The sequence below is a fragment of the Lycorma delicatula genome, chromosome 1 (genome assembly GCF_047948215.1).
Source record: "Lycorma delicatula isolate Av1 chromosome 1, ASM4794821v1, whole genome shotgun sequence".
Taxonomy (NCBI): domain Eukaryota; kingdom Metazoa; phylum Arthropoda; class Insecta; order Hemiptera; family Fulgoridae; genus Lycorma; species Lycorma delicatula.
The window spans coordinates 352,915,659-352,942,005 of record NC_134455.1 but is presented as its reverse complement, the minus strand read 5'-3'; the positions used below and the strand labels follow the sequence as shown (position 1 = coordinate 352,942,005).

Sequence of the window (26,347 nt, the reverse complement as noted above, 5' to 3'; positions counted from 1 at the left end):
ACGGCTACAATATTGTCAACGGTTCCGTCGATTTTTGCGTGAGGGAATTAATGTTATGGATTCGTTATTTTTCACAGATGAAGCACGGTTTCATTTGGATGACTACGTAAACAGCCAAAACAGTAGAATTTGGAGTGCTGAAAATCCCCAAGTTTAGAAGTTAAGAAGTTGGGCGATATCGTGTGGTGCGCGATATCGCGGAAGAAAATAAACGGTCTTATTTTTTTCGAGTACACCATTAATGCAGAACGATATCAGGATATTTTATTTCAGTTCATTAAACTCTTGGGAGAGGAAGACAGACACTGCTGGCTACAACATGACGCTGCGACATCGCACTACGCAGGTTCAACTTCTGATTTCGTCGAGGAATTCTTTGGTAATTGTGTTATCGGTCGAGGCTTGTGGCCACCAAGATCTCCAGATTTGACTGCGGCGGATTTTTTTCTATGAAGTTACCTCAAAGAAAAAGCCTACAGCAACAAACCACGAAAACTTGAATAATTGAAAGTCAATATTGAACAAGCTGTATTAAATATCCAGCCACAAACTTTGAAAAAAGTTGCAAGAAACGCTGAACAATGATTGAAGCTTATATTCAAGAAGATGGCTGCCACTTCCAACATTTATTCTAAATGTTAGGTAATGGATGGTAATAATAACATTTACACATGCCTTTTTAATATTTCAATACCTACCAATATAAGGTTGGGTTGCTTTTATATGGGACAGCCTATTTTAACACTAGAAAAAAGTTGGGCCGCCGCGAAAATGTTACATTGTTTATGTTTCACCCCACCTGAATTTGTAAAATGTTATTTCTAACTGTAACTAAGTAAAGTTTATGAATTTATAGTACTTACAACAACAAAAACTTTTACAACAAAAGCTTCAAAATCCTTTACATTTTTAACTGTATCTTGAATTGTGATTTTCTAACACAGCTCTAACCCCAATGTTTACCTTTTTTAAAAAGAAAACATAATTTTATACTTCAAAACACAAATATAATTTTAGATAAATTGTCCTTATAAAGAATTATAAATCTTTCAAACGAATGAATCGTTCGAGAAGTATAAATCGTTCGTCCGTTGTGCGCAGCCACCCGGCGCATCATGTGGTCTGCTCTGCGCCAATAGCAGCTAAAATAAAAATGTGAGCGCATACATTAAATAAACAAACGAAGAAACCCATGCATCATCCTTTTTAATTCCTTGTAATATTTAAAGAAAGTATTGTTATTGCGAAAAATTTCGGTTTTAAGATTACAACAAAAATATCCATTTTGACCACCCATGGATTCATTTTGACTAGTTTCGAGGTGACGCGTGTACATATGTGTGTATCTCGCATAACATAAAAACAATTAGCCGTAGGATGTTGAAATTTTGTATTTAGGACTGTTGTAACACCTAGTTTTGCACCTCCCCTTTTGACTGCAATCGACTGAACCAAAATTGTTCAAAAAAAGAATTCAGAAATATTTTGATTTTGGATTTTTTCTTCAGTGCAATAACCCTCATTGAGAGATTTTTAACGATATATTAAAGTAGTACTTTTTTTCATTGGTTCCACAGTTATAGCCAAATAAAATTTTAATTAATGAAATATTTTCATCTTAAACGGAGACACATCAGTTCTAATTCGACTTCACTTCCTTTTTTTTTAACTTTTTATTTCATTTTAATATATTAATTATTAACCTATAATTGTAAAAAAATGTTTACGATAAATAATAATTCAATAATAACAATTAAAAAAAATAGCAGAAGTTATTAATGAAATAGAAAATTTTATGTACTTTTCATTTTAAAAAGTTGTGAATGTGTAATTTAATAGGAGTACAAAGAAGTAATGTGGTGTCCACATCAGATTTTTTATGGAAAAGATTGTCTGCTGAGTTGAAGCAGTACGTATTGTTTAACTAACAAGAAAAGGATATGTTAATCTGTTACTTCACATCATCTGTTATAGTTTTTTTTTTTTATGGTTGTATTTATATGAAGCAACTGAGAAACAAGAAATACTTGTCAGATTTGGTTTCTCTGAAATCGGTGATGTTTTTTATAAAACCACTGGTGAAATGAATGAACTTGTCACTTGTAAGCGTAAATATGACAAGCATTTCGGTGGACTTAGAATGCTAATATACAACCGTATACTTAGTCGAGTGAAGACGACAATGAGAAACCATTCCAGTCTTCATATTCTCTAATAAGATATGAAGTTGAGTGACGGGCGATATTTACATATTTAAGAGCAAAATTAAAAAGATCAGTAAGAAAAGATTTTAATTTAAAAATTACAAAAATTGTAAAAATGACTTATGACTCATGTTAGTTGATTACAACCTTTATTGTAAAGAAGGTAAATATTTTGGTAAATGCAAAAACAAGAACTCGAGAGTTCATATACTCGTAATATCGGTTTAGCAGGCAGAAGAATAGGTAAAGGTTGTTAATTAATCGGTTTATCAGAGATAATATGTCATGTAGAAGGTACCCAATAATCATAGCACGGAAAATTTTAACCATTTTCATTTAAGCGTTATAATAAACCTTAGCAGAAAAATGGTGGCAGGTCCTTTCACTGTTTTATGGAACAATTATAAAAGAAAGAGTTCTTAATACTGATTTATTTAAAAAAAGGTATCCATCTGGGCAAGAATTAGGCCATTCGTTCAGTCAAAACTTAGGAAAGTAATATAACTTTTACAGAACCAATAAATTCTCTAGTAAAATTTTGTATCCGTCGTATGCACCAATCATTATTTGCTTATGTGTAAACTGTAATCAATTCTAAATAAAAATAAAATAAAAAAAATTCTTAAACCATACACTCGACTCTACAATAAAACGTTCGGTCATGTTCTACAGTTATGTACTCACTATATGTGTCCTTAATAATTTGTAATTATTGTTTCATGGTCGGCCTCCGTGGCACGACTGGTAGCGTTTCGCCCTTTCATCCGGATGTCGCGGGTTCGAATCCCGGTCAGGCACGGAATTTTCACACACGCTAAAAATCATTCATCTCATCCTCTGACGCAATACCTAACGGTGATCTCGGAGGTTAAACAAAAAAAAAAAAACATTGCTGTCAAATAATCAAAGAGTAATTTAGTTTTTTGCTTTTTTAAAAATTTATGAAATGAAGGAAGTGTTTACAATAATAAAATTTGACCAAATTATAAATTTATAAAAAAAATCCTTAAAATATATACAAGGAACCTAAATAAACATATAAGACAATAAAATATGAATTGGACTGATATATCCCTTCTCATATTTTCAAAAGAGGCGTTATGATAAAAGTATCTTTTACTCATTATTACTCAATATATAATATCTTTCTTTTTTTTATTATTTTCTGTTTCGACTTCGGTAGACCATTCCTGGAACGTGTGGATAATTGAAACCCAACAACCAAACAACACTGATATCCACAATCAAATCCGTAAAAAACCTTTATCAGGATTTGAACTTCGAACTCTCGACTTCGAAATCAGGTGATTTGCGATGAGTTCACCTTTAGACCAACCCGGTGGGTTGAGATATATATATATATATATATATACATATATATATACGTACCCGGCTTTGATTATTATACTTTTAGTCCCCTCTAAGCGTACTTTAGAGGGTTAAAATAAAAATATATCTTAATCAGATTTTTTTCCACTTCTACGAGAGGTTTTCAGAGAAACTTATTGTTTTAGAATATTTTTATATAAAATAAACATTTTATTGTATGTAATTAACTTTAATTAAATTTTCTTACTTATGGGATTGAACTACAAGTATAAGATTAAAACTATAATTAATTAAATTGCGATTAATTAAAAATTTAAAACAAAGTATCTCTAACTTTGCCAAAAATGGATTGCATTTGTTTATAAAAGTTAAATATTCTGACACGTGGCTCTTGCTTCTGGCAATTAAAACTGTTTGTAAAATTTCACTTCCAGAAATATATTTTCGAGTGTTTATGTCAAACTGTCAAATAAATTAACTGTTTTAATGGAACACGTGTAAAAAAATTATCAGAATGTTTAATAATCATATTTGCGAACTATAAATCAACCTTTAAAAAGAAGACAAAATAATTTGGAAATAAGAAATAATATTTCATCTGAAGAATTTTAATAGATGATTTAAAAAAACTTTTTATATAAATCAATTTTTTAATAAAATTATTAATCTTAATCATCAATTGGACATTAAATCAACCTTCAGACATTAAATCCGATCAAACAAGAAAGATTTTAAAAATTTACAGAAGAAAACAAAGAACAATCGATTTACTGAAACAAGCAGTTACATTCACGTATCTTTGTAAGATTAATTTAATAAACAATAATTTACTAAATTAATTTTTTAATCAATAACAAGCACCAAACATTATTTTTTAATGTGTTTTTTTAAATCGAAGTTATAATTTGACTAAATTACTGTCCACATATCATTGAAAGTGTAAATGTAAATTATCAAATCGAAAAAGAAGAAAAGTATGAATCTCCTGCTTAGCAACAAGGTGTGTGTGTGTGTATGCAATGTACAGTGTTATATTAATGTTTGATAGAATCACACACACACACACACACACACACACACACACACACACACACACACACACACACACACACAAAACACACTCGTATGTAAACACTCATATCCAGAGTTGAGATAGCAAGTTTCATAATTTACTATACAGTACTCTATCAAGAAGTTCGTTAGAACTTCGCCAGTAACAGTCCACAGAACTGAACGGCATGGCGAACTCAACGAACTATATTTACATGACCTAACCTAAAAGTGAAATGGTGGGGAAAAAACTGAAAAATAAGCATGAAAATATTATATTTTACTTCAGTTAGATTTGTAATAAAGAATACTTTCAAAAAAATACTTCGAATATTGTTAGACAACATTTTTTTCTTCCAATTGATGAATCGCAGTACTTGAATATGTGACTATTTCCTCAAAAAGGTGGGTTTAGGAATCGCGCCACTAGGTAGCAGTACTTAACCCACCGGGTTGGTCTAGTGGTGAACGCGTCTTCCCAAATCAGCTGATTTGGAAGTCGAGAGTTCCAGCGTTCAAGTCCTAGTAAAGCCAGTTATTTTTACGCGGACTTGAATATTAGATCGTGGATATCGGTGTTCTTTGGTGGTTGGGTTTCAATTAACCACACATCTCAGAAATGGTCGAACTGAGAATGTACAAGACTACACTTCATTTACACTCATATATATCATCCTCATTCATCCTCTGAAGAATTATCTGAACGGTAGTTACCGGAGGCTAAACAGGAAAAAGAAAAAAAGGTAGCAGTACTTATTCCTCAAAAAGTTGGATTTACGAATCGCGCCGTTAGGTAGCAGTACTTAATTTACGAATGATCACGTACAAAAACTTGATAATGTACTTGAAATAATAAGATTTAAAAGAAAATATACTACAACTTGTTTTAATAGTAAATGCTATTATGTAACTGAAAGTACTGAAGATGAAACATTTGTTTTAATTCCCATCACTTCATTAAAAAAAAGTAAAAGTATTAGTTTACAAGAGATTATAGCTGCTAATAAAACACAAAAAACACGAACAGTAGGAAATTATTGCAAATGTGTCAATAAAGATTTGTTACATAAAACAGAAATAAATTCGATCGGTCAAATTTTTATTCTACAATTAGAACTATTTAAACTAACTGATGGAGAAATAAAAAATCGTTAATTTAATAATAATATAAAAAGTGTATCTACAGATACGATAAAAATCGAATTACACTTACATAGTATTATATATACATTTATTTAACCTCTGGGACCACCGTTAGGTATTGCTTTAGAAAATAAGATGAATGTGATATATAGTGTATGAAAATGCTATGCTTAACCGGGATTCGAACCTGGGACCAAAACGTTACCAATCGCGCCACGGAGGCCGGCTACAAAGTAATAAGTGCAACATTACATCAAGGATCTTCGATTCATGAAGGCCATTACACGAGCTTTATTAAAAAAGTAAAAATATGGGATGAGGTGAATGATAAGACTATCAACAAAATAAATCGGCCGAGAAATGAAAAAAAAAGTATATTTATTTGTTCAAGCAAGGCAATAAATTTTAATAATAAATCCATAAGATAGGATAATTAATTCATAAGATAAAAAAAAAAAATAAAAGAATATTCTAACAAAACGCAGTGATATCCAAAAAAATTACAATGAAATTGTAAACAGTACGGTAAGAGTCTCTGAAGTATCATTTCTTCCGCCAAAAATAAATTTCTATAATATAAAAAAACTGTTTTTTAAAAAACTGACACTGATATCAAAAAAATGTAAGACACTACATTTCTATTATCAAAATCTGTTATTAATTTTGAATTCTGTTTAAAAAAAAAAAACATGTTAAATATATGTAATAGACAATTTATATACAACAATAAGTAATAAACAAATAATAGTTAATAAACAATGTTGTGTTTCATGTAATAAACAAAAAATAGAAAAATTTGTTACAAAACTCTACCGGCCCGATTTAATTTATTAAACAACGAATAATCATAAGAATTGCAATATTTCTGTAATTGTGATATGTATTACTTTTAAATGAAATGAATCAAGCCCGTAAGAGTTTTGTAATTAATTTTTCTATTTTTTGCTTATTGTATGAAACGCTTAAACATTGTTTATTATCTATTATTGTTTATCTATTGTCTTTTACATATATTTAACATGTATTTTTTTAAACAAAATTCTAAATTAATAACAGATTTTGATAATAGAAATGTAATGAGTGTCTTAACTTTTTTGATATCAGTATCAGTTTGTTAAAAACAGTTTTATATTACAGAGATTTTTGTTTTTTGGCCAAAAGAAATGATATCTGCGAGACTCTTACCGTACGTACGGTTTACAGTTTCATTTTAATTTTTTGGATACTAGTATACCCGTATTTTTAATATTTTTATATTATATTATTCTCTATACTCCATCAATGGAAATAAAATATTCACCTAAATTAAAGAAAGCAGCCCGGGTTGTCAGAAAAATTAAGGAACAGACAAAAATCAATAAATGAGTCATGCTTCTTTCTCCTTTAATACTAAGGAAGTTATACCCCACGGAATGAATACATGCTTATATTTATGAGAGTGAGTCGGGTTATGAACCTGCTTTATTGCCTTGCACTAAATTTCGTGCTGCCTTGCTTAAAAATATTTAAGATTAATCAAATAAAATTAATTTAATTCATGAAATTTTTTAGCTTTTACGTTATTATTATAAAAATGAGGTAGGAAAGTGCATGAAATAATATTATATTAATAAAACATTGTATTATTTCTATTACTTATTGTATTGACCGGTTTGTTTTATGGGCAATCAATATTTAATATTTTATGGGCACTGAATTTTTTTCTAAGATACCTGTTTGGTAATAAATAAGGTTTTGTAATGAAAAATTTGACCCTGGTGAACAAAAGCGCTTAATGACGTTTCACCGTCTATATTTAATGAAATATTATGAATGAAATCTTAAATTAAAAAAAATAATAATAAATAATAATTATCATATAATACTATTACAATTTGCAATAAATTGAAACAATATAAAATGAAACAATAATAAAATTCAAAATTTCTTCGTATTTTATAATTTATTGAAATTTGTATGCTAGTTATATTCAATTACGTATCTTGCAGGTAAACTTTTTTTCTGTAATTTATATTCTGTATCTGAAGCCTTTACTGTTAATTATTTTGAGACGGCGAAACAGATGCATTTCAAAAGCATCAATTCTGTTCTCCACACTTTGATCAAGGGTTCAGCTTTCGCAACAAAAAAAAATTCGGATTCTCAGCTGCAGACTACGATCTGATCTTAAAAATAGTTGCTTCATTCTAATAAATTGCCTCCTAACCTGATCTATTCCGATTTTATCTCTATTTTTTAAGCATACTGCTCATCCAGCACAGTGCCCAAATATTTTAAGGAGGATACTTGCTCGATATTATTGCCCTCAATTGATCAGTGATGTTTATTTACTCCATAATTTAAGGATGTCGTCCATCCATCTATGTTAATAATAAATTACAGTGAAAATAATAATAATAATGTTTGTATTATTATTCTTTAGCCGTTACGAATGAAAAAAACAAATAGTGTTTAGTGCCATGAAGTTAACAATTTTTCTAAATAAAAATATTAATACAAATACTTGGGTCCAATTTCAGAGCCTCCTTTCATTTTAGTTAACAGATACAACTTGGAAAACAGATATATCAGAATTTATAAAAAGATATATATTTTTTAAATTCGTTTCAAATCCGATTTCATATGCATTACTATTAAATAAAGATGGATTCTCGGTTCTTAAACTCAAACTTAAAAAAAAAAAAAAACATTTTAAGTACAAGTCCCATTCAGTGCTCTTGGTTTTTGTGGTTAAAAATTTAAATTTTTAAGTAATTATTGGAATAATTACTTATTTCAGTTAGTTGGCCCGATTTGATGCAATGATATTCAAAGGATCTAAAACAATTATAGTTTATTAAAAATAAACATGAGTATTGTGGTGTCCCATTATTTAACGTGGTGGGAAATTAGGTTTTAAATGTCATTTTTTAAGAACAAAAATAAAAATCTGATGTGGACACAACATGCTTGTAAGCCTATTTAATTACGAATTACACAATTTTAAAAGTACATAAAATTTTATTTCACTAATAACTTCTGCTTTTTTCATTTTTTTTTGTCTTATTGTTATTATTGAATTATTATCTATTGCATTTTTTTTACAATTACAGGTTAAACATTATTAATAAATCAATATATTTAAAGTTAAAAAAAGGAAATAACATCGAATTCGAATCGTTCTGCCTTCCCTTGTAAGATAAAAATATTGAATTAATTTATATTGGGCTATTACTCTGGAATCAATGAAAATAAGTACCACTTATCATACACCGTTGAAAATCACCCAGTTAAAAAAAATTCCAAAATCCAAAAAAAATGAATTTTGGCTTGTAAATTGTATTTAAAAGGGGAGTTGCACAACTGGATATTAAAACAGTCCTAAACCCAAAATTTCAACATCTTATAGCTAATCGTTTTTGAGTTATGCAAAATACATACATACGTACGTACTTACTTACGAACAGACATCACGCCGAAACTAGTCAAAATGGATATTTCCGTTGACATCTGAAAACCGAAATTTTTCGCGATCGTAATTCTTCCTTGTACGAAGTAAAGGAAGTATTACAATGGTGAAACCTTTATCTTTCCCTTTTATAATTTTTGTTCAAAATTTAATGTCATCATAATTTCCAGAGCCATTTTCGAATAATTTATGTGAGACAGTCCGGAGATATGAATCAACATAGACGTAGTTACATCAAAAAATACTATAATTTTTTTTTTCTGGAATATGAAGTTGTTTTAATATCTCCGATACTCAAAATTTTTTGGCGAATACTTTCCCTTTATATCTATGCTGCTTTATCTTCAATAAAGATATTACCGGGAAAAAATCAGGGATAAACATATATACTTGTTTTTGAATTTAAAAATTGAAAACTCTTTGAAGGTTCCGTCAAGTCAAGAAAATGGAATAAAAATATTTGAAAGGAGTATTTCAAACAAATATTTTGGTTGTGTACCAACGTGACAGAAAAGATATTACCATAAATTTAAATTAATTAATAAATAAATTAAATTTCTTTTTATAAATACATTTATATTCGCATCAACAATTAATGTCATTAGTGACAGTATAATGTAACTGTACCGGTAAATTTGTAGTCTTGAACAAACTCAGGTCGACTACTCTGAGACGTGTGGTTATAATTGAAATCCAACAACTAAAGAATACCAGTATCCACGATCTAGTATTCAAATCCGAATAAAAGCAACTGCCTTTACTAGGATTTTTGTTCAACAACTGGAATTGAATATTCCCGTTAAAATAATGATTAAAAAAAAATATGTGACCCCGACGTGATTTGAACACGCAGCCTTCTGATCTGGAGTCAGACGCGCTACCGTTGCGCCACGAGGTCATTTAAAAATCGTTATTAGGATTTGAACTTGAGAACTTCAACTTCGACATCAGCTGATTTACAACTATGAGGTGACCAACCCGGTGAATTAAATTTAAAATTAATTATATTTATATAATTAAATTAAAAAATCAGTTTAATATAATAAAATTAATTTAATTGAATTAATGTTAATTTGTTAATTTTTTTCAGGATTTTAAAGAAAAATCACTAGTTTACAAACCTACACTACAATCGATCCTTTTTTTTATTTTTCAATCTACCAACCGATTTTTTTTTCGCTCCTTAAGTGGAATATATGTAAGTCGTTTGATAAGAACCACGTTATAAGGGGTTCTTAAGGATCTCCCATAATGAGTAATTCATAATAATATTTATCAATAATCTTAAAGCCCATTACAAAAAATATCTCTGCCAACACTTCATAGGCCATAAAAACAAAATATTAAATTAAAGAAAAAATCAAACTGTCATGCAGTAGCCCCTAATTCGAGTACATGGAGATATTTCAACCTTCTGATGTCCCTGCTGTTATCAAGCAGATTGATTGTTAAGGGTGATTTTCAGGCCGTTGATGGTACTTAAAATTGCGCTGTCTGGCAACCTCACGAACCGTCGGAAGCTCTAGATATTGATGAATTTCATCATTTTGTGTGAACCATGGTACATCTGCAATTGCTGTCATTACTTTGTTTTGGAAGTGTTGTATGATAGAGATTATTTTTAACCAACATTATAAAAAGCTAGGTTCTCCACTTGAATGTTTTTTTTTCTTTTTAGTTTTTTTCAATTTATTTTTTTGTCCAAATCGTCGCATCGTATTAGATTTTGATGACGAGTTGATATATGTTGTAATGATATCCTAATAGTCAAAGCATTTTGTGCAAACTTTATTGTCACTACTAGGATAGTTTTGGGTAAAAAGAATACATATTCCTGCATTTCGTAGTCTTGGGTAATTGGGTTTTCTGTAGTACTCTGCTGTGTTGTAATACAGGTGAGCGGTAGAATTAAATAAATGAATGAACTTTAGGGTTTAAAAAAGTATTTCATGTGGCCGCTAGTACTGTCACACCCACACGAACGAAACATGGTATGCGCCCGCGCGCTTTAGTTAGAATTATTGAATTAAAGAAACAAAAAATATATTTAAATAAAATGATAAATATTTTAAATTAAGTTGTTTGTATAAGCCGTACATCAGAAAAAGGCCGGGTGACGAGAAAATCTGTTGTTAGCTTTTAAGTATATTTCATAAGAAAGCTATCTATTGTAATGGGTACCATGTTTCCACTTCCGGATAATTTTGACACATCTTCGCGTTTCACATCTCCCAGACCCCAAAACCATCGTCAGTTCAAAATTTTATGTGTACATTTATATATATATATATATATATATATATATATATATATATATATATATATATTTTTTTTTTTTTTTCACTTTCTTGTAGACACTATAACTGCCGTAATTTTGCGCCAATCACTTTCAAAATTTTCCTTAAAAATAACTCGTCCCAAAATCTCGGTCGAGTTCGTTAACGGCCAAAATTGGTCCATGGGGGTGGAAATGGGAGTCTTTTCGAAAAAAAATTATTGCTATAAATTTCTTATTAAGTGAAATATCGAATTTGTTTAAACTACTACTATTCTTCGGTATTCTTCGGATAAGGGACTAAAATTTATTTAAGTAAAGTTGTTTTGTATCACCAATCACTGGCCTAGGGGGTGGGAAAAATGGTGTTTCGAAGTAAAAAAAAAAAATCATACCACTCTTATTAGGCACAGTATTGAATCGGTTTAAAGTGGTCATTAGTCTTTTAAACATTACCTAAAACTTTTATTTGGAACAATTTTTTATATGGCCAGCCCTTAGGGCAAGGGATGACCAAAATGTTGCTGGAATTGTAGGAATATGGGGCTTGTCGTATGCTAAATATACGAAACTTTTTTTCACATGCAACCATTGTCTTATTGCGTAAATTTGAAGCTTTTCTTAACTTTATGGTGGAAATTTTTTTTATCCCCTACTTAGCACTGGTGATATCTGTCTTCCGCAAATCACAAAAATTGATTTTTTTCTATCAGACTGCTGATGGGGACTTCAGTGAAATCATTGTTTCTATGAAAACTAGAAAATAATTTTATTTACGATCTAAGTTACACACTCTGTTACTAAAATTATAATTTTTTTCATACAATCACAATGAAAATTTACTAGAGCTGCTAATGAAAGAAATCAAACCCTACTTTAAACACACTTTTATTCTGTCGTTTCATACCTGCCGATCTATCTTCTAGTAATAATTTATTTAACCGATGTTCATTTCTTCATGCAGACCACTAATTTTTGTTATCATTGAGTTATCATTTTTTATTCCTTTTCCTTGGAATTAATATAAAATCATGCTAGTTTTATGGGTTTGTTGCTATTCTTGGAATCTCTTGTAAAGAAAAGCTCAAAAATTATTCACCAAAGTTTAAAATCACATTATTTTATGATGTTAGGTGGTCACATTTAATCACAACAATTATGATTGTGTATTTATATGAAAGTTACCTTTATTCTAAAAATACTGCTAATCATATTCGTTTGATGGTGTTTTGTAGGAATTGTCCATTTTTTAATTAATATTTTTCGTTATTCTTTCTTCTTTTTTCATTAATTTAATTATTTTCTTACAAAGTTCAGATTTTTTTTTTTTGTAAACGGTTATTAGCTTTTTATCTTTTTTTTCTTATTTCAATAACCGTTTTAAGTAGCTGAACTCTATTTTTATTTAAAATAATTTTTTTTTTTTACAATCTTATACATTGAACTAGTAAAAATCTTATTTAATGGTTTTTATATGATTGCTTATCGTTTTGAAATGTTTAGTATTATAATTCGGAAAGAAATTTCAACATTTAGCTCTTTTCGAATGGTCACGTTTTAAATGTCATTCATGCAAATTAAATAATTTATTTGCAGCCGTTCTCGAACTACAGAAGCACAAATGAACAAACGTATAACCTAGATACAATGCATTACTCTCCTGCACGTTACAATAGGATTAGAATAATTTTAAATTACTATTAAAAAGAAAATACACGCTATGAATTAAATTGATTGATATTGATTTTATAAAAATTAAGAAAATTCTTTTGATTAATGTTTCAAATTCTTTATCTTTAATCTATTAATCATTTAAATATAAATTAGCCCTTTGGGCCGATTAGTGGTTACTTAATCGTCGCAAATAATCTGTTTAGCAGCAAATTTTTGAAGTCGAAGCTTCTGTTTAGGGTTCTTTTTTTTGTTTAGGGCCCGGAACCACCATAAGGTATTACTTCAGAAGATGATATGTATGAATGGAAGTGACATGTAGTCTTGTACTGTCTCACATTGACCATTCCTGAGATGTGTGGTTAATTGAAACCCAACCACCAAAGAAGTCGTGTTATCGCAGATGGAGGCGGAAAGGCTGGTGCGTAAAGGTAGAATTCAGATTGGATGGGTGTTGTGCCGGTTGACAATGAGTGATTATGAGGTGAGATGTTTTCGTTGCCATGAGGGAGGGCATATAGCTGCCAGATGTGTCGGTCCTGATAGGTCAGGGTTATGTTTCAATTGTGGGTATGCTGGACGTAAGGCCAGGGAGTGTTAGAAGAAGCCTGCGTGTTTGATGTGTGGTGTAGTTGGGCACAGAATCGGAGGAGTACAATGTGCCAAGAAAAATGGTTAGATTACTACAAGTAAACATGAATAACAGTTTAGCCTCTCACGATGCCATAATGGAAATTGTGAGGAGAAGTGTGGATCTAGTGGTTGTGTCGGAGCCTAATGATAGGAAGATGCAGGAGGAGAGTTGGCTGCATGATGCTACTTGCAATATGGTTGTACGTAGTTTCAGTAGTAATATTCCAATTGTAAGACATGGTGCTGGTTTGGGGCACGTGTGGCTAGATGCTGCACACATTCTAGTTTGCAGTGTTTATGTGTCACCAAATGTTGAGCTTGGCGTCACTCTGGACGAATTGAGTAGGCTGAAAAATGCTGTGTGTAAGGAGGTAGTTATATGTGGTGACTTCAATGCCAAGAATGTTGCGTGGGGTGGTGGTGTTACAGATAGACGGGGTCTACTTTTAGAAGAGGTGATGGCGGGTTTGGGACTCATTTGTCTTAATGATGGTGACCAACCCTAGTCCGGGTAAATGGAGTGTCCTTTATAGATGTGTCCTTTGTTTCACAGGGACTTGCGAGGGCGGCTAGGTGTTGGTCGGTCTAGAGGTGAAATCTGCTAGGAGGGCTATAAGTAAGCGGGGACTGGTAAAATTAATGGGTTTATAAATGAAAGAATTGGACATATGGAAGAGATTACTCCGGAGTTCCTTACGAAGGTAGTGGCGAAGGCGCGTCAGGATACATAGCAGACAAAGAGGCCCTACAGAAAAGTTGTCTATTGGTGGTCTCTCCAGGTAGCTGTGGCCAGGCTGGAGTGCATACGGACTCGTAGGAGATTACAGCGTGCTAACCGAAGGGGATGGGTTGAGGAGATTGAGGAAGCGCAGAGAGTACTTAAGTTAATGAGAAGGCGGTATAAAGGTGAGATAATGAATAGCAAGAGAGAAAAGTGGAGAGCTCTATGCGATCAGTTAGATAAAGATGTGTGGGGAGATGCCTTTCGCAATGTTAGTGGAAAGATTGGACGGAAGCTACCGGATGATTGTCATGAGGCTTTTAGAAGAGATTGAGCGAGGGGAGGATTTAGCCCGTACCAATTTGGATTTGGGAAGGTATATACAACTATGGCGGAGATAAATAGAATCATGAAGATCGTTGATGAAGTTGCGTCTGGGACGTGCAGAACTAGGTCCATCCCGGCAGTGGTGTTGTTGGACGTAAGTAATGCGTTTAACTCACTACCATTCGGGTGGATCCTGAGTGAACTTAAGAGAAGAGGAGTCAGCCCATACTTGCGACGTCTTATTCACGATTATTTAAGAGCACAACCCACCACCACTCGTCAGTGGTGGTGGGCTGTGCTGAGGGGGCCCATATTCAGATTCAGATGCAGGCCGGAGTACCCCAGAGTTCAGTTTTGCGGCCAACATTGTGGAATGTAGCCTTTGATGGGGTGCTCCGCTTGGATTATCCAGAGGGTGTTGTACCCAACCGGTTTTGCCGATGATTTGTCTCTGGTTATATCGGCTAAAACGGAGGATGAATTGGTGACGCAACTTGTGGTTATGGCAGAAAGGGGAATTGTTGGATAAGTGGCAGCAAAGGTGGTCAAGGAGTCAGGTGGGTAACTGGACGAGGAGGCTAATGCTGCAGATAAAGCCATGGCTGGTCAGGAAACATGGTGAGTTCAACTATGAATTGACACAATTCTTGACTGGCCATGGCTGTTTTAAAAGTACCTCTATGATAGGAAGAGGAAGAGGTCGCCAGAGTGTAGGTATTGTGCGCTATGCGATACGGTTGAACACACAGTGTTTAACTGTTTTAGATGGGAGGAGTCTAGGAGGGAAGTGCTGGCTATTGTTGGTGCCATAACACCAGATAATATGATAGAGGCAATGTTGCATAGCCCTAGAAACTTTAACCTAATTGGTAAGATGGTGAGCAACATTCTGAAAAGGAAGGCGATGGAGGAAGTTGAAGAGGAAGAGGATGTTACCTAGTGGGGTAGTGTAGGGTGTGGCTGGATAGCCCCGTTCATGAGGAGTGCGATGCTGAGGTGACGCACTTCCGATGAGTGAGCGGGAGCTCCTGGGGTGAGTAGTGTAAAGACCGATTCCCGATCGGAGGTCCCGTGTGGTGTACCTCTGATTTGAGGCAGGCAAATAAAGACCGAGACCCGGTTAGGGAGCCTCCTTGGGGGACCCCTGATTTGAGGCAGGCAATTGAGAAGATCTAGTCCCGGCTGACCGGGTAGTACTGCGTGCCGGGGACGGCGTAGCCGGCTTCGGCATGGTCGCCCGGAAGGTTAGAGGCAATGGACTGAGGGTGCTTCTGCAGCGGGTCCGGTCCTAAAGGAATAGGATAAAAAAGAAACACCAAAGAACACCGGTATCCACCATATAGTGTTTACATAGTAAAGTAACTAACTGCCTTTACTACAATTTTAAACTTAGAACTCTCGACATCGAAATCAGTTGATTTGCGATGACGATTTTACCACTAAATCAACCCGATGGGTTTGTTAAACAGTGTATAAAGTGTTTTTTTCCTTCCTTCCATTCCACCCTCACTCCAAAGGCCGGACTTGCTGTTAGCGTAATTTAGTACTGGGAGGGGGATTCCTCTTCCTCTAACCACCCGAGTGGCCACACTGGGCCGCTATGCCGTTTCCAGCAGCATCACCCGGATAGCCAAGACCAGGTCTTACCAATGCCTCGCCTCAAGCTAGGATTCCCGCAAAGGGGTACTACCCCCACGTGGTCTGTTGTCTTTTCCAGTACCGTTGCCTCTAACCATCCGAGCAGTCACGCTGGGCCCAGTCAGATCGACTCCAGCAGCACCACCCCGACAGCCAGGACTAGGTTTCGCCGCTGACCACTCGTACCGGTCCGCGGTACTAATATGTATTCCAATCTCGCCCTGTAGACGTTCAAACACACAAGGCTCTCCATGAAGCGGAACATCCTTCTCGCCTTACCACACGGTTCCCTTTTCCATTTCTCTCTCTTGCCCGCCAGGTCATCCCCGGCATCAACGGACGTCTCATCAGACATAATCTGGGTTCCAGTTCCTGCCGTAAGTAACTCATCATTTCAGTCCCGAAGGCCCGCAAAACTCCCTATCGACAGGCCTCCCACGGACCCCTCCACGAAGACTAACGTGCCCAGGATGTCCATCCTGCTCTTTTTTTCACCTCTTTTTGTCGGGAAAGCTCGCAGCCGCCGCTTAGACATCGCCTTGGTTGGCGGTCGCTCCTTACCCCTATCCACAACCGACAATGGTATCAATACCAGGGCCATTGCCACAGAAACTCTACCCTCCCAATCGGCAACACCATCTAAACCATCACTGTCGGACGCAGAAGATGAAGCCGACAAACGATCACACCGCATCATACCTGCTACGTATTTGTCCTCATGTCTCCTACACCGCCGTCGAAAGCGCTCCAATAATCGTTTCGACTCCTGACCCAGATTAACAGGGGAACCACATTCTCTCTGGAAGTCTCTGCCCCCTCTGGGTTCCCGGTTCCGCTTTACCCTTCTTCCTTCCTCACCGCAAAAGTCAATGTAAACAAACAATGTCAACTGATCATGTGTAAACAAACACAGCTAGCCAAAATCATATTATTTATAAAAATTAACACAACGCAGGAAAGACTTAAAAATAAGGAATCCCCATTCATGGTACTCTGCAAGAGTCCGATATCAGTGCAAAAACACAAAAAAATACGATTACCTAAAAATATAAAGTTTACCTACGGTTGCTAGGTAAGCCTTACAACCGCTAGCAACGAGTACTAAGATTACAAACAATAAAACCAAGTAATATTGCCGTGTACAATACTTCGAAACTGTAATAAAATTACTAAACCGTGCCACTAAGGCCCGCTAGAAACCCGTAAGCACGGGAAAAGTATTAGCACACTCCAGAAAGAAAGTTGTACGCAAAAACCTAGATGGGTAACATGGCTACCCAAATAAGCTAAATTAAAAAAACAACCGTAAAACAAATAGGACACAAAAAAAGAAGATACAACGAAGAAAACAAACTAACGAAACAAAAACAAAACATGGTAAACTTAGAAAAGTAACTTCAAGTACGGATTTTGGTGCGTATCTAAAAAAATTATTTTTTTAACCTCCGGGTCCACTGTTAAGTATTGCTTCAGAGGATGAGATGAGTAATTTTTAGCTTGTGTGAAAATGCCATGCCTGACCGAGATTCGAACCCGGGACCTCCGGATGAAAAGCCAAAACGCTACCTTATGACCTTTTGCGTCTACGATTTTGTGGTTGAGATTCAATTTAACACACCTTTCAGGAACGACCAGTCTGAGCCTGTACAAGATTAAACCTCATTTACATGTCATACATATAATCTCATTGGGTCCCATGAGGGGGTTGCTTAATGCTCACTAGTTTAAAAGATTGCAACCTACACGTTAGGGGAAAAACTATAAAAAACCCACAATGACTATTATACCTATTTTAGCCTTTTATCCTTTTCCTTTCTCCTGTTTTTTAATAAAACACTAAATATACCATTAGCTTTTCTGTGGATCTTGACATAATTTAGCAAAAAAAGACTGCATTAGCAACATTCAAAATTATTTTTTTGTAGTCAGACGTTTTTATTCTCATCATATTTGTGACAAAAACGTTTTTTTAATTAATTTAAACAAAAAAATAAATAAGTACTTTAACCACATGCAACAGAACGTTTTTAAAAAGGAAATAAATTTATTAAAATGTTTAGTCTTTCTCACTTGTGTACCATATTACTTGTTTTCAAAGTTTATATATGCATTCATTTTGCCGTAATTGGTATAATTCATCATTGTGTTATTATAATAACACTTACAATTATTATTAAATTAATGGTTATTAAAAAAAAAAATTATTTTACAAATAAATTCCATCCCGTTTTAGGCAGATTTCGTATGAAATCTACCTAAAATCTCATTGTAATGAGTACCATGAAAGTTAATTAGACTTACTAAAATGTGTGTATTGTAGTAGTGGGCAAAGGTGAAGTTGGATGGAGATGTATCTGAAAGTTTTCTTATAAATACTAGGGTGAGACAGGGTGACTATATCTCCCCAATACTATAAAGCTGTGGAAGAAGCTCTACAGAGAACAAAAAGGCTTGAAGAGAGGAAAAAAATTCAGGGGGGGGGACTTAAACATACTAGCATTCATGGATGACATAGCAATTATGTCTGAAACAATAGAAGATCTTAGGGTATTAACAGAAACATTCATTAAAGAAACCAAAAATGTTGGACTAGATATGAATGAAGAGAAAACTAAAAAAATTCATTTCAGAAGGAATGTAACTAGAGGGATAAAAACACTAATTACAATGACAGTAGAGTGTATAAATAGGTTTAAGTACTTTGGTGTAACTATCAATAACACGAATTCAGAAGATGAATAGATTCCACCAAGATTAGCAACTGCCAGGAGATACCTGAATGCATGCAGAAAGCTGATGTCTAAAAGCTATTATCTCAATAACAAAAGTGAAGGTGTATAAAACTACTATTCAATCTGTTCTGACATATGGCAGTAAAAAAAAGGGTCATATAAAAAAACAATGGAAAACATCTAATAGTCTTTGAAGATAAAATATTGAGAAAAATATGGGATCCCATTGAAGAAGGACGAGTATGGAGGATAAGAAAAAACAGAAAACTAAGATGGTTATATTAAGATCCTGATATTATAGCTACGGTAAAAGCAAGAAGGATAAATTAGCTGGTTCTAGTTTTAGGAAGAAAAAAGGAACAAGACTAATAGGAGTAATGAGCGCTATAATGGAGGGAAGAAGACAGCGGTGCTGCTAAAATTCAGATGGTATGACCAGGTAGTAAAGGGCTTAAACTACTGAGAGGTGGAGTTCACATGGTGGATGACAAGGAATGTGGAGGAGGCTTATCTCAAGATGAACAATCAACTGAGATTCATGGTGCCCCAGCAGTAAGTTATTAAGTTAATATTATTATTACAATTATCAACAACCCTAATCCTCCTGAAAGATAAATTTTCTCCAGAAATGTCATTTTATTGTTTTCTTTCAGAAAATTCATTATAATTCATTTATAATTACACTAACAAATATAAATTAAATTTCTTTTATGAACAATAATACAACAATCACAATAAATTCATTACAAAATAATGAAATAAACACCATCCCCTGTAAAAAAAGAAAGAATACCAACAAAAATCTGAACAAAGTATAACCAGACATAAGAAATTATAACGATATTTGATTATTATTTTCGTTTAAACAATTTTCCTACAGTTAAAAAGGAAACTACAAAAATAGTAATTACAAGATTAATACAATAAAATAATATAATCTTTAGATAATTATCAAACAAAAAGTGCAACAATCATATTAATAACAAAATTGATTTAACATCAGTAATATACAAATAGACATTAAATATTTTTAATACAAATAAACATATATATAAAATGAAAATGCACACAGTGCTTAAAAATATAACATTAAATAAATATATGAATATTATAATATTTTATTTATATAAATAACTTAAAATCACATAATAATTAGCAATACAATAAGAATATGATTGATTTTTTATATTAACAATAATTTATGTACACAAAAATATAAATTGATAAACAAAACAATTATTAATAATTAACAAATATAAAAATAACAATATATAAAATACAAATTCGTTCACAAATAAAAAAATAAGCAAATAACACTGAGTGCAGGTTGTTAAAACATTTACATTCTAAAGAATGATATAATTTCACAAATCTGAATGATTCTATAATATTTTAAACTAAAATAACAAATCTTTTTCTGCATACTTGAAAAAAATAGATTTTTCTCTTTGTAACGATGAATTATGAAACAGAATGAATGTAATTTATTTATTAAAAATAGACAATTCCTATACTGTTTTTTTAGCTTAAATTAATAGCATTAATAACATAAAATTATCACTTAAATTACTCAATATTTTTAACAGTGACGATGCTTATTTTTTTTTATGGGAATATGGAAATCCTTGCAAGTCAATCCATATAACACTACTGTTATCAGGAAATTATAAGTCCATCAGCCATTTTCCCTTATAACTATCATAGCTAACAAGTGCAATTTATTGGATGTTTCTGTACCAAACATATTTAAGTAATTGAAGAAGTGATAAAAAACTGTTAAGTTACATTAAATTAGATTTAGAGAAGTTTCAAAATTCTGTCAAAAGACAAGATTATTACTCAAGATTATTACTTAACTACACCAAACCATTAAAAACAGTAAATAAATATACGATATATGTAATAACAGGGTTCACAAAAAAAAGAAATCATTAATAAGTAAAACAAAATTTTACAAAAAATAATATTAAGTAGCTTTAGTAAAATATTTCGGACTTCCGGAATATTTCGACATATCTTCGCAATTCACATCCCCCAGACCCCAAAACCACCGTCAGTTCAAAAGTTTATGTCTATAAATTTCACATTCTTGTGGGCACTATAACTGTCATAAGCGCCAATCACTTTGAAATTGATACATAAAATATAACGCCCCAAAATCGGTAGATTTCGTTAATGGGTGAAATCGGACCATGCGGGTGGAAATGGGGGAACTTTTTCGAAATAAAAATAACGCTATAATTTACTTATTAAGTATAAGCTTAATAAGTTCGTTTAAATTGTCTACTATTCTTTGGATAAGAGCCTAAATGTTATCTAAGTGAATTTTTTTGATATCAACCACTGGCTCAGGAGATGGAAAAAGTGGGGTGTTTTGACGACAAAAAATCGTACCTCCCTTTACAGGCACAGAATCGAATCGGTATGAAATGGTCGTTAGTCTTCTAAACATTACCTAAAACCATTGTCTGAAACAATTTTTGATATGACTAAACCTTACGGCAAAGGATTACCAAAATATTGATGAATTTTTAAGAAGATGGGTCTTGTCGTATGGTAAACAAATTTTTTCACATGCAACCATTGTCGTATTGGGTAAATTTGAATTTTTTCTTAACTTTAAGGTGGAAATCTTTTTTATTCCCTGCTTAGTACCGGTGAAATCTAGCTTCGCCTTCCGGCGTCCCGGAAGGGATTTATTTCTATCGGACTATATGTTTTTTCTTGTTATTACATTTATACGTCGACCAATTTCCGAAATTTTCTTATATATCATGAATATCCATACAAGTTTTAATGTTGTAAAGAGAAAACGGAACTGGTTTTGATAAATAAAATGTGGTTGCACATAACTGGAAATTGTAACTAGATTAGTAGTAAATGTTGAAAAATATCTTTAATTCTCTTATGAAATAACATTAAATCAATGATTAATTATTAAATAATTCTTTATAAAATGTATAAAAAATTTTACAATGATATAGAAAAAATAAAGAGTTTATATATATATATATATCTTTTTATATATATAAACACATACAAACACACAAACACACACACACACACACACACACACACACACACACACACACACACACACAAAATGTTTTGATCATAAGCAAAAAAAGTTCATAAATCAAAAAGTACTTCATATATCTATCTTTATTTCTACCTTCTTTAATTAAAAATAAATTCTTGTCATAGTTGTGCTATTGGAGGAGGAGGACGGCAATTAATTTACAATTTTCGTGTAAAAATTGATGGAAATTAGTTTTTGAAGTATTTTTTTCAATAGCTTTTTGAAGACAGAAAACAAACCAATAATGCAAATAACTCTCATTTAATTCAGATTCAAATATCTAGTCATTTATTCAAACTTATTTAAGAAAAAAACTGACCGCACAGTTGCAGGAGATTCTCACCACGCGGCTTGTTTTAAACTGTGTGCTATTTCTAATGCACGGCTAAAACACACATCTTAATTTAAAATATTTATCATTTTATTTAAATATAATATTTTTCGTTTATTTAATTCAATGATTCCGCGCATTTGATTTCGCGCGCATTTAACCGTATTTAATTCGCGCGGATGTAGCGTACTAGCGGCGACGGTCGGCACTAACTAAACTAATGTAATTTCACGACCTACATAGAGCAAATTTCGCTTGTACGGTCGTGTAGCCTCGAGGCTTACCGCTTCAGGTACGAGTCAACCAGGCGATCGAGTTTGAGACCCCGCCAGACCAAGTCTTTTTTCTACACTTTAAATATTATTCATTTATTTAATTCTATCGCTCACTTCTGACTTCATACAATAGCAGGCAACTACAACAGCATCTTTTAGGGTGAGGGTGCGATTTTACAAATATTGTTATTTTTTAATTGTTTTCAAATGTGTCTAAGAAAAAAAGAATTTCATTATGCGAAATCTCAAGATACTGAGGGTGATCTTGCTCTACAGCCTCAGCCGTGTGATCTTTGAATTTGATAATTTAATGACATCAATGCCCTATATATATAATTAATCTGACCATGTTTGATCAAAATTGGTCCACTAGTTCTGCAGATTTAAGGTGATTTAGAGGCCTACATTAAACAGACGTACATATTGATGTACAAACATTTAAATATCCGGAAAATTTCCATCCGGTTTTTTGGGTTGCTTAGGTGCTTAAACGTCAAGATCAGGTATTTAAACTCATATGTCCAAACTGAACCGATTACAGTACTTTCTGTTCTAGAGCTATAGCACTATCTACTCCTATACCGAAAAGTAAAAATAATTACATACTGATATATATATATATATTGCAGTGTAAATTAAATTAAACTTGTAAATAAGAAATATGAAAAGATTTTGGTTTAAATTTTTTTTTTTGTTAACATGATAGTTTTTAACTGCCAGTATTAAAAAAAAACTAACTTATATTCCCAAGGCAAGCGAATTTTCCATTTATTTTATCCAATAGAAAATTTAGCGTTACGATAACGATGTTAGATGCTTACTTGATCGTGTTATTCACTCATTTTTATTTTCATTATATATCTAAACACACACGCCCACAAACAAACACACACACACACACACACAGAGAGAGAGAAAGAGAGAGAGAGAGAGATAGAGTGAGAGAGAATGAGTGTTTGTTGTCTTTAAATGTAATATATTGCATAAATATACGTTTAAATATTAATGTATGTTAACTATTTAGAAAATTATCTTTATAATCTTTTTAAATTTATTTCTGATTAAAATGTTTCCAGTTTGATGTATTATTGTTTATAAAATAAAGATACCGTGTTGACCGTACAAGTAAAACGTGATGTAAAACTTTTAAAATAAAACAAAAAGATACGGGGGGTTGAATTGAGAGGTCATTCCACCTCTTGGGTCAATGACATCAATCATTTTTTATTCAGTACTCGGTTTATTAAACAGGTTACTTAAATGAATTCATGATAATAAATAAACTATTGGTGTATCGCATATGAGTTTATAGTTTCATTCATACATTTATGCATTAATACAACAACACGGTCTCCTCCTACATAGTTCATTCAATTTTGTGATATTTTATTAAGAAAATAAAATTCATTCTAGGGTGCAGGATGAATGAAGTTTTGCAATAATTGGTTTAAGTCGAAGTAAAAGGGTAGTATGAGGGTTTAAATTCCGGCCCGGGGATTGGTGCATTATCGGTTTCAAAGGGAAGAAGATGCGCGCGGGTGAATGCCCGAGAATTATGCAAGCAGTTGCATCACAGGTCGTTGTCCTGACCTAGTGCCGTGCAGGACCTTGCACAATACCCCCACCAATCTCCCAGAATCGCGTTACCGCCACTAGCACTTATACACTGCTGCCGCTGATGTAAATACTATTATTACATTGCTGTTCACTATTATCTGCCACTAACAGTCCTTTGCTTTTATTACTTTAGAGCTAGTTTTTTTTAGGTTATTATTTTTTACTTAAAAAAAAACTTACCAAACGTTTTCTAGTAATATAATTATTAATTTGTTTTGTTAAAGAAGTAAACTTTAACGATAGACCAAACTGGTTAATACAATTAAATTATTATTTTTTTTTTACTCCGAATTTCATTCGAAGTTAATCATTCCTCCATTTAATTTCATCAGTTTTCAAACCTATAATCTATTAAAAACAAATTAAATGCAAAGGCTATATGTTTAAAAATAGTTATATAGTGTGCATAAATATATATGTTTATAAATTAAAAAAATATTTTCTCAGTTGAAAAATCCAACCGCTTAATCCTGTTATGTCCGTTATTAACTTTAAATTATGTAAGTAAAATATACTTTCTTTTTTTTAATATATGTGAAAAATATTTTTCAAGCTCAGTCAAAGAAATTCGGTCAGGTTTGACATTCTTCACAAGCTAAAGAATCTCATTTCCATTTCCCACGCACAACCTTCAAGCTTTGTGGGGATATCAAGCCAAAAGAAAAAAAAAATATATAGTAGACATTTTTTAGCAGAAATTTTAATCGTTTGATAATATTCGTCATATACGATATCAAATGTAGATTTTCATTCATAATCAAGAATATTCTATGATATGATTTTTTTTACATGTTTTTTCTTTAACTTACTATGGATTAACCGTGTCCTCAAATCCTGCACCCTAATTATATTCATTTCCCGACATCATACAATGTAACATTTTACACAGCGGAGTATCTCGGGTAAAATACAATATTCTATTATTAATTTGATATATTTCTATATTTTATACAGAAGATTTATAAATAAATTGTCGGTGATACAAAAGTATTTAAAAAAATGGAGCTGAACCGATAAGATGTAACTATCGATCCGAGTGATTTTGACTCTAGTATGAGTAGATCAGGTGGTTATTGAAGCGGATTAATATACTATATATATATATATATATATATATATATATATATATAAAATATACTAGCATAAATTTACCTTCTAAAATTTATGTACGCTAATCATCTAATTTAGTTATAAATAACTTGTGTCATTTATAATTATGAAAACTAATTTTCGAGGTTATAACCTTTTATATATAAAACTACAATTTTTGTAAGTGGTTGTGCGCACGCCCCCGAAGGTTTCTTAATTATTTTAGACCCACTAGGTGGCGTTGGGGTAGATATATTTCGAAAAATTGTATTTATGGTCCGATTTGGCTCATATACAGAATAGGTGTTACTTATATGGAAAGAAATAAGTCTGCAAAAAATGGATCCGCTATATGGCGCTGTGGTTGAAATGTTTAAAAAAAATTGCATTTATGGTCGGATTTGGCTCGTATTCTGAATTAAATATTAGTTAGTGAAAATAAATATTTTTGAAAAAAACTATACCTACTAGGTGGCGTCGGTGTCAAGATATTTACGAATCAATCAAACAAATATACAAACAGATTTTCTTCTTCTATATATATATATATATATATATATATATATATATATATATATATATATATAAGGTAATGTTCGTATGTTGGTCCGCTTAAACTAAAAAACTATTGGACCGATTTACACTTGGGGTTTTGTAAAATGGTCCACGTTGTCCGGAGAAGGTTTAAAGCTATTGAAATCCTCGATTTGACCAGTAGAAAGAAAGTAGGGGTATTTTGCACAGACTGCTGTGTTTCGAGAGTTGTTTGAATTAAATCCGATAGA

General features: G+C 32.4%; 1 protein-coding gene and 1 non-coding gene across 2 annotated transcripts; one reads left to right on the top strand and one right to left on the bottom strand.

The window, feature by feature from the left end:
* Nucleotides 1–10,000: 10,000 nt before the first annotated feature.
* TRNAW-CCA (transfer RNA tryptophan (anticodon CCA)) lies at nt 10,001–10,072 on the bottom strand. The gene has a single exon. It is a non-coding gene; the product is annotated as a tRNA-Trp (tRNA).
* A 3,743-nt stretch (nt 10,073–13,815) lies between these two features.
* LOC142317918 (uncharacterized) lies at nt 13,816–14,259 on the top strand. Its single transcript, XM_075354456.1, has one exon. It carries the CDS (start codon nt 13,816–13,818, stop codon nt 14,257–14,259), a length of 444 nt encoding a protein of 147 aa, XP_075210571.1.
* The last annotated feature ends 12,088 nt before the right edge of the window (nt 14,260–26,347 follow it).

What these genes read in the sequence shown, in the direction of transcription:
- LOC142317918 (XM_075354456.1), top strand. Translation starts at nt 13,816, where the DNA reads ATGAATAACAGTTTAGCCTCTCACGATGCCATAATGGAAATTGTGAGG.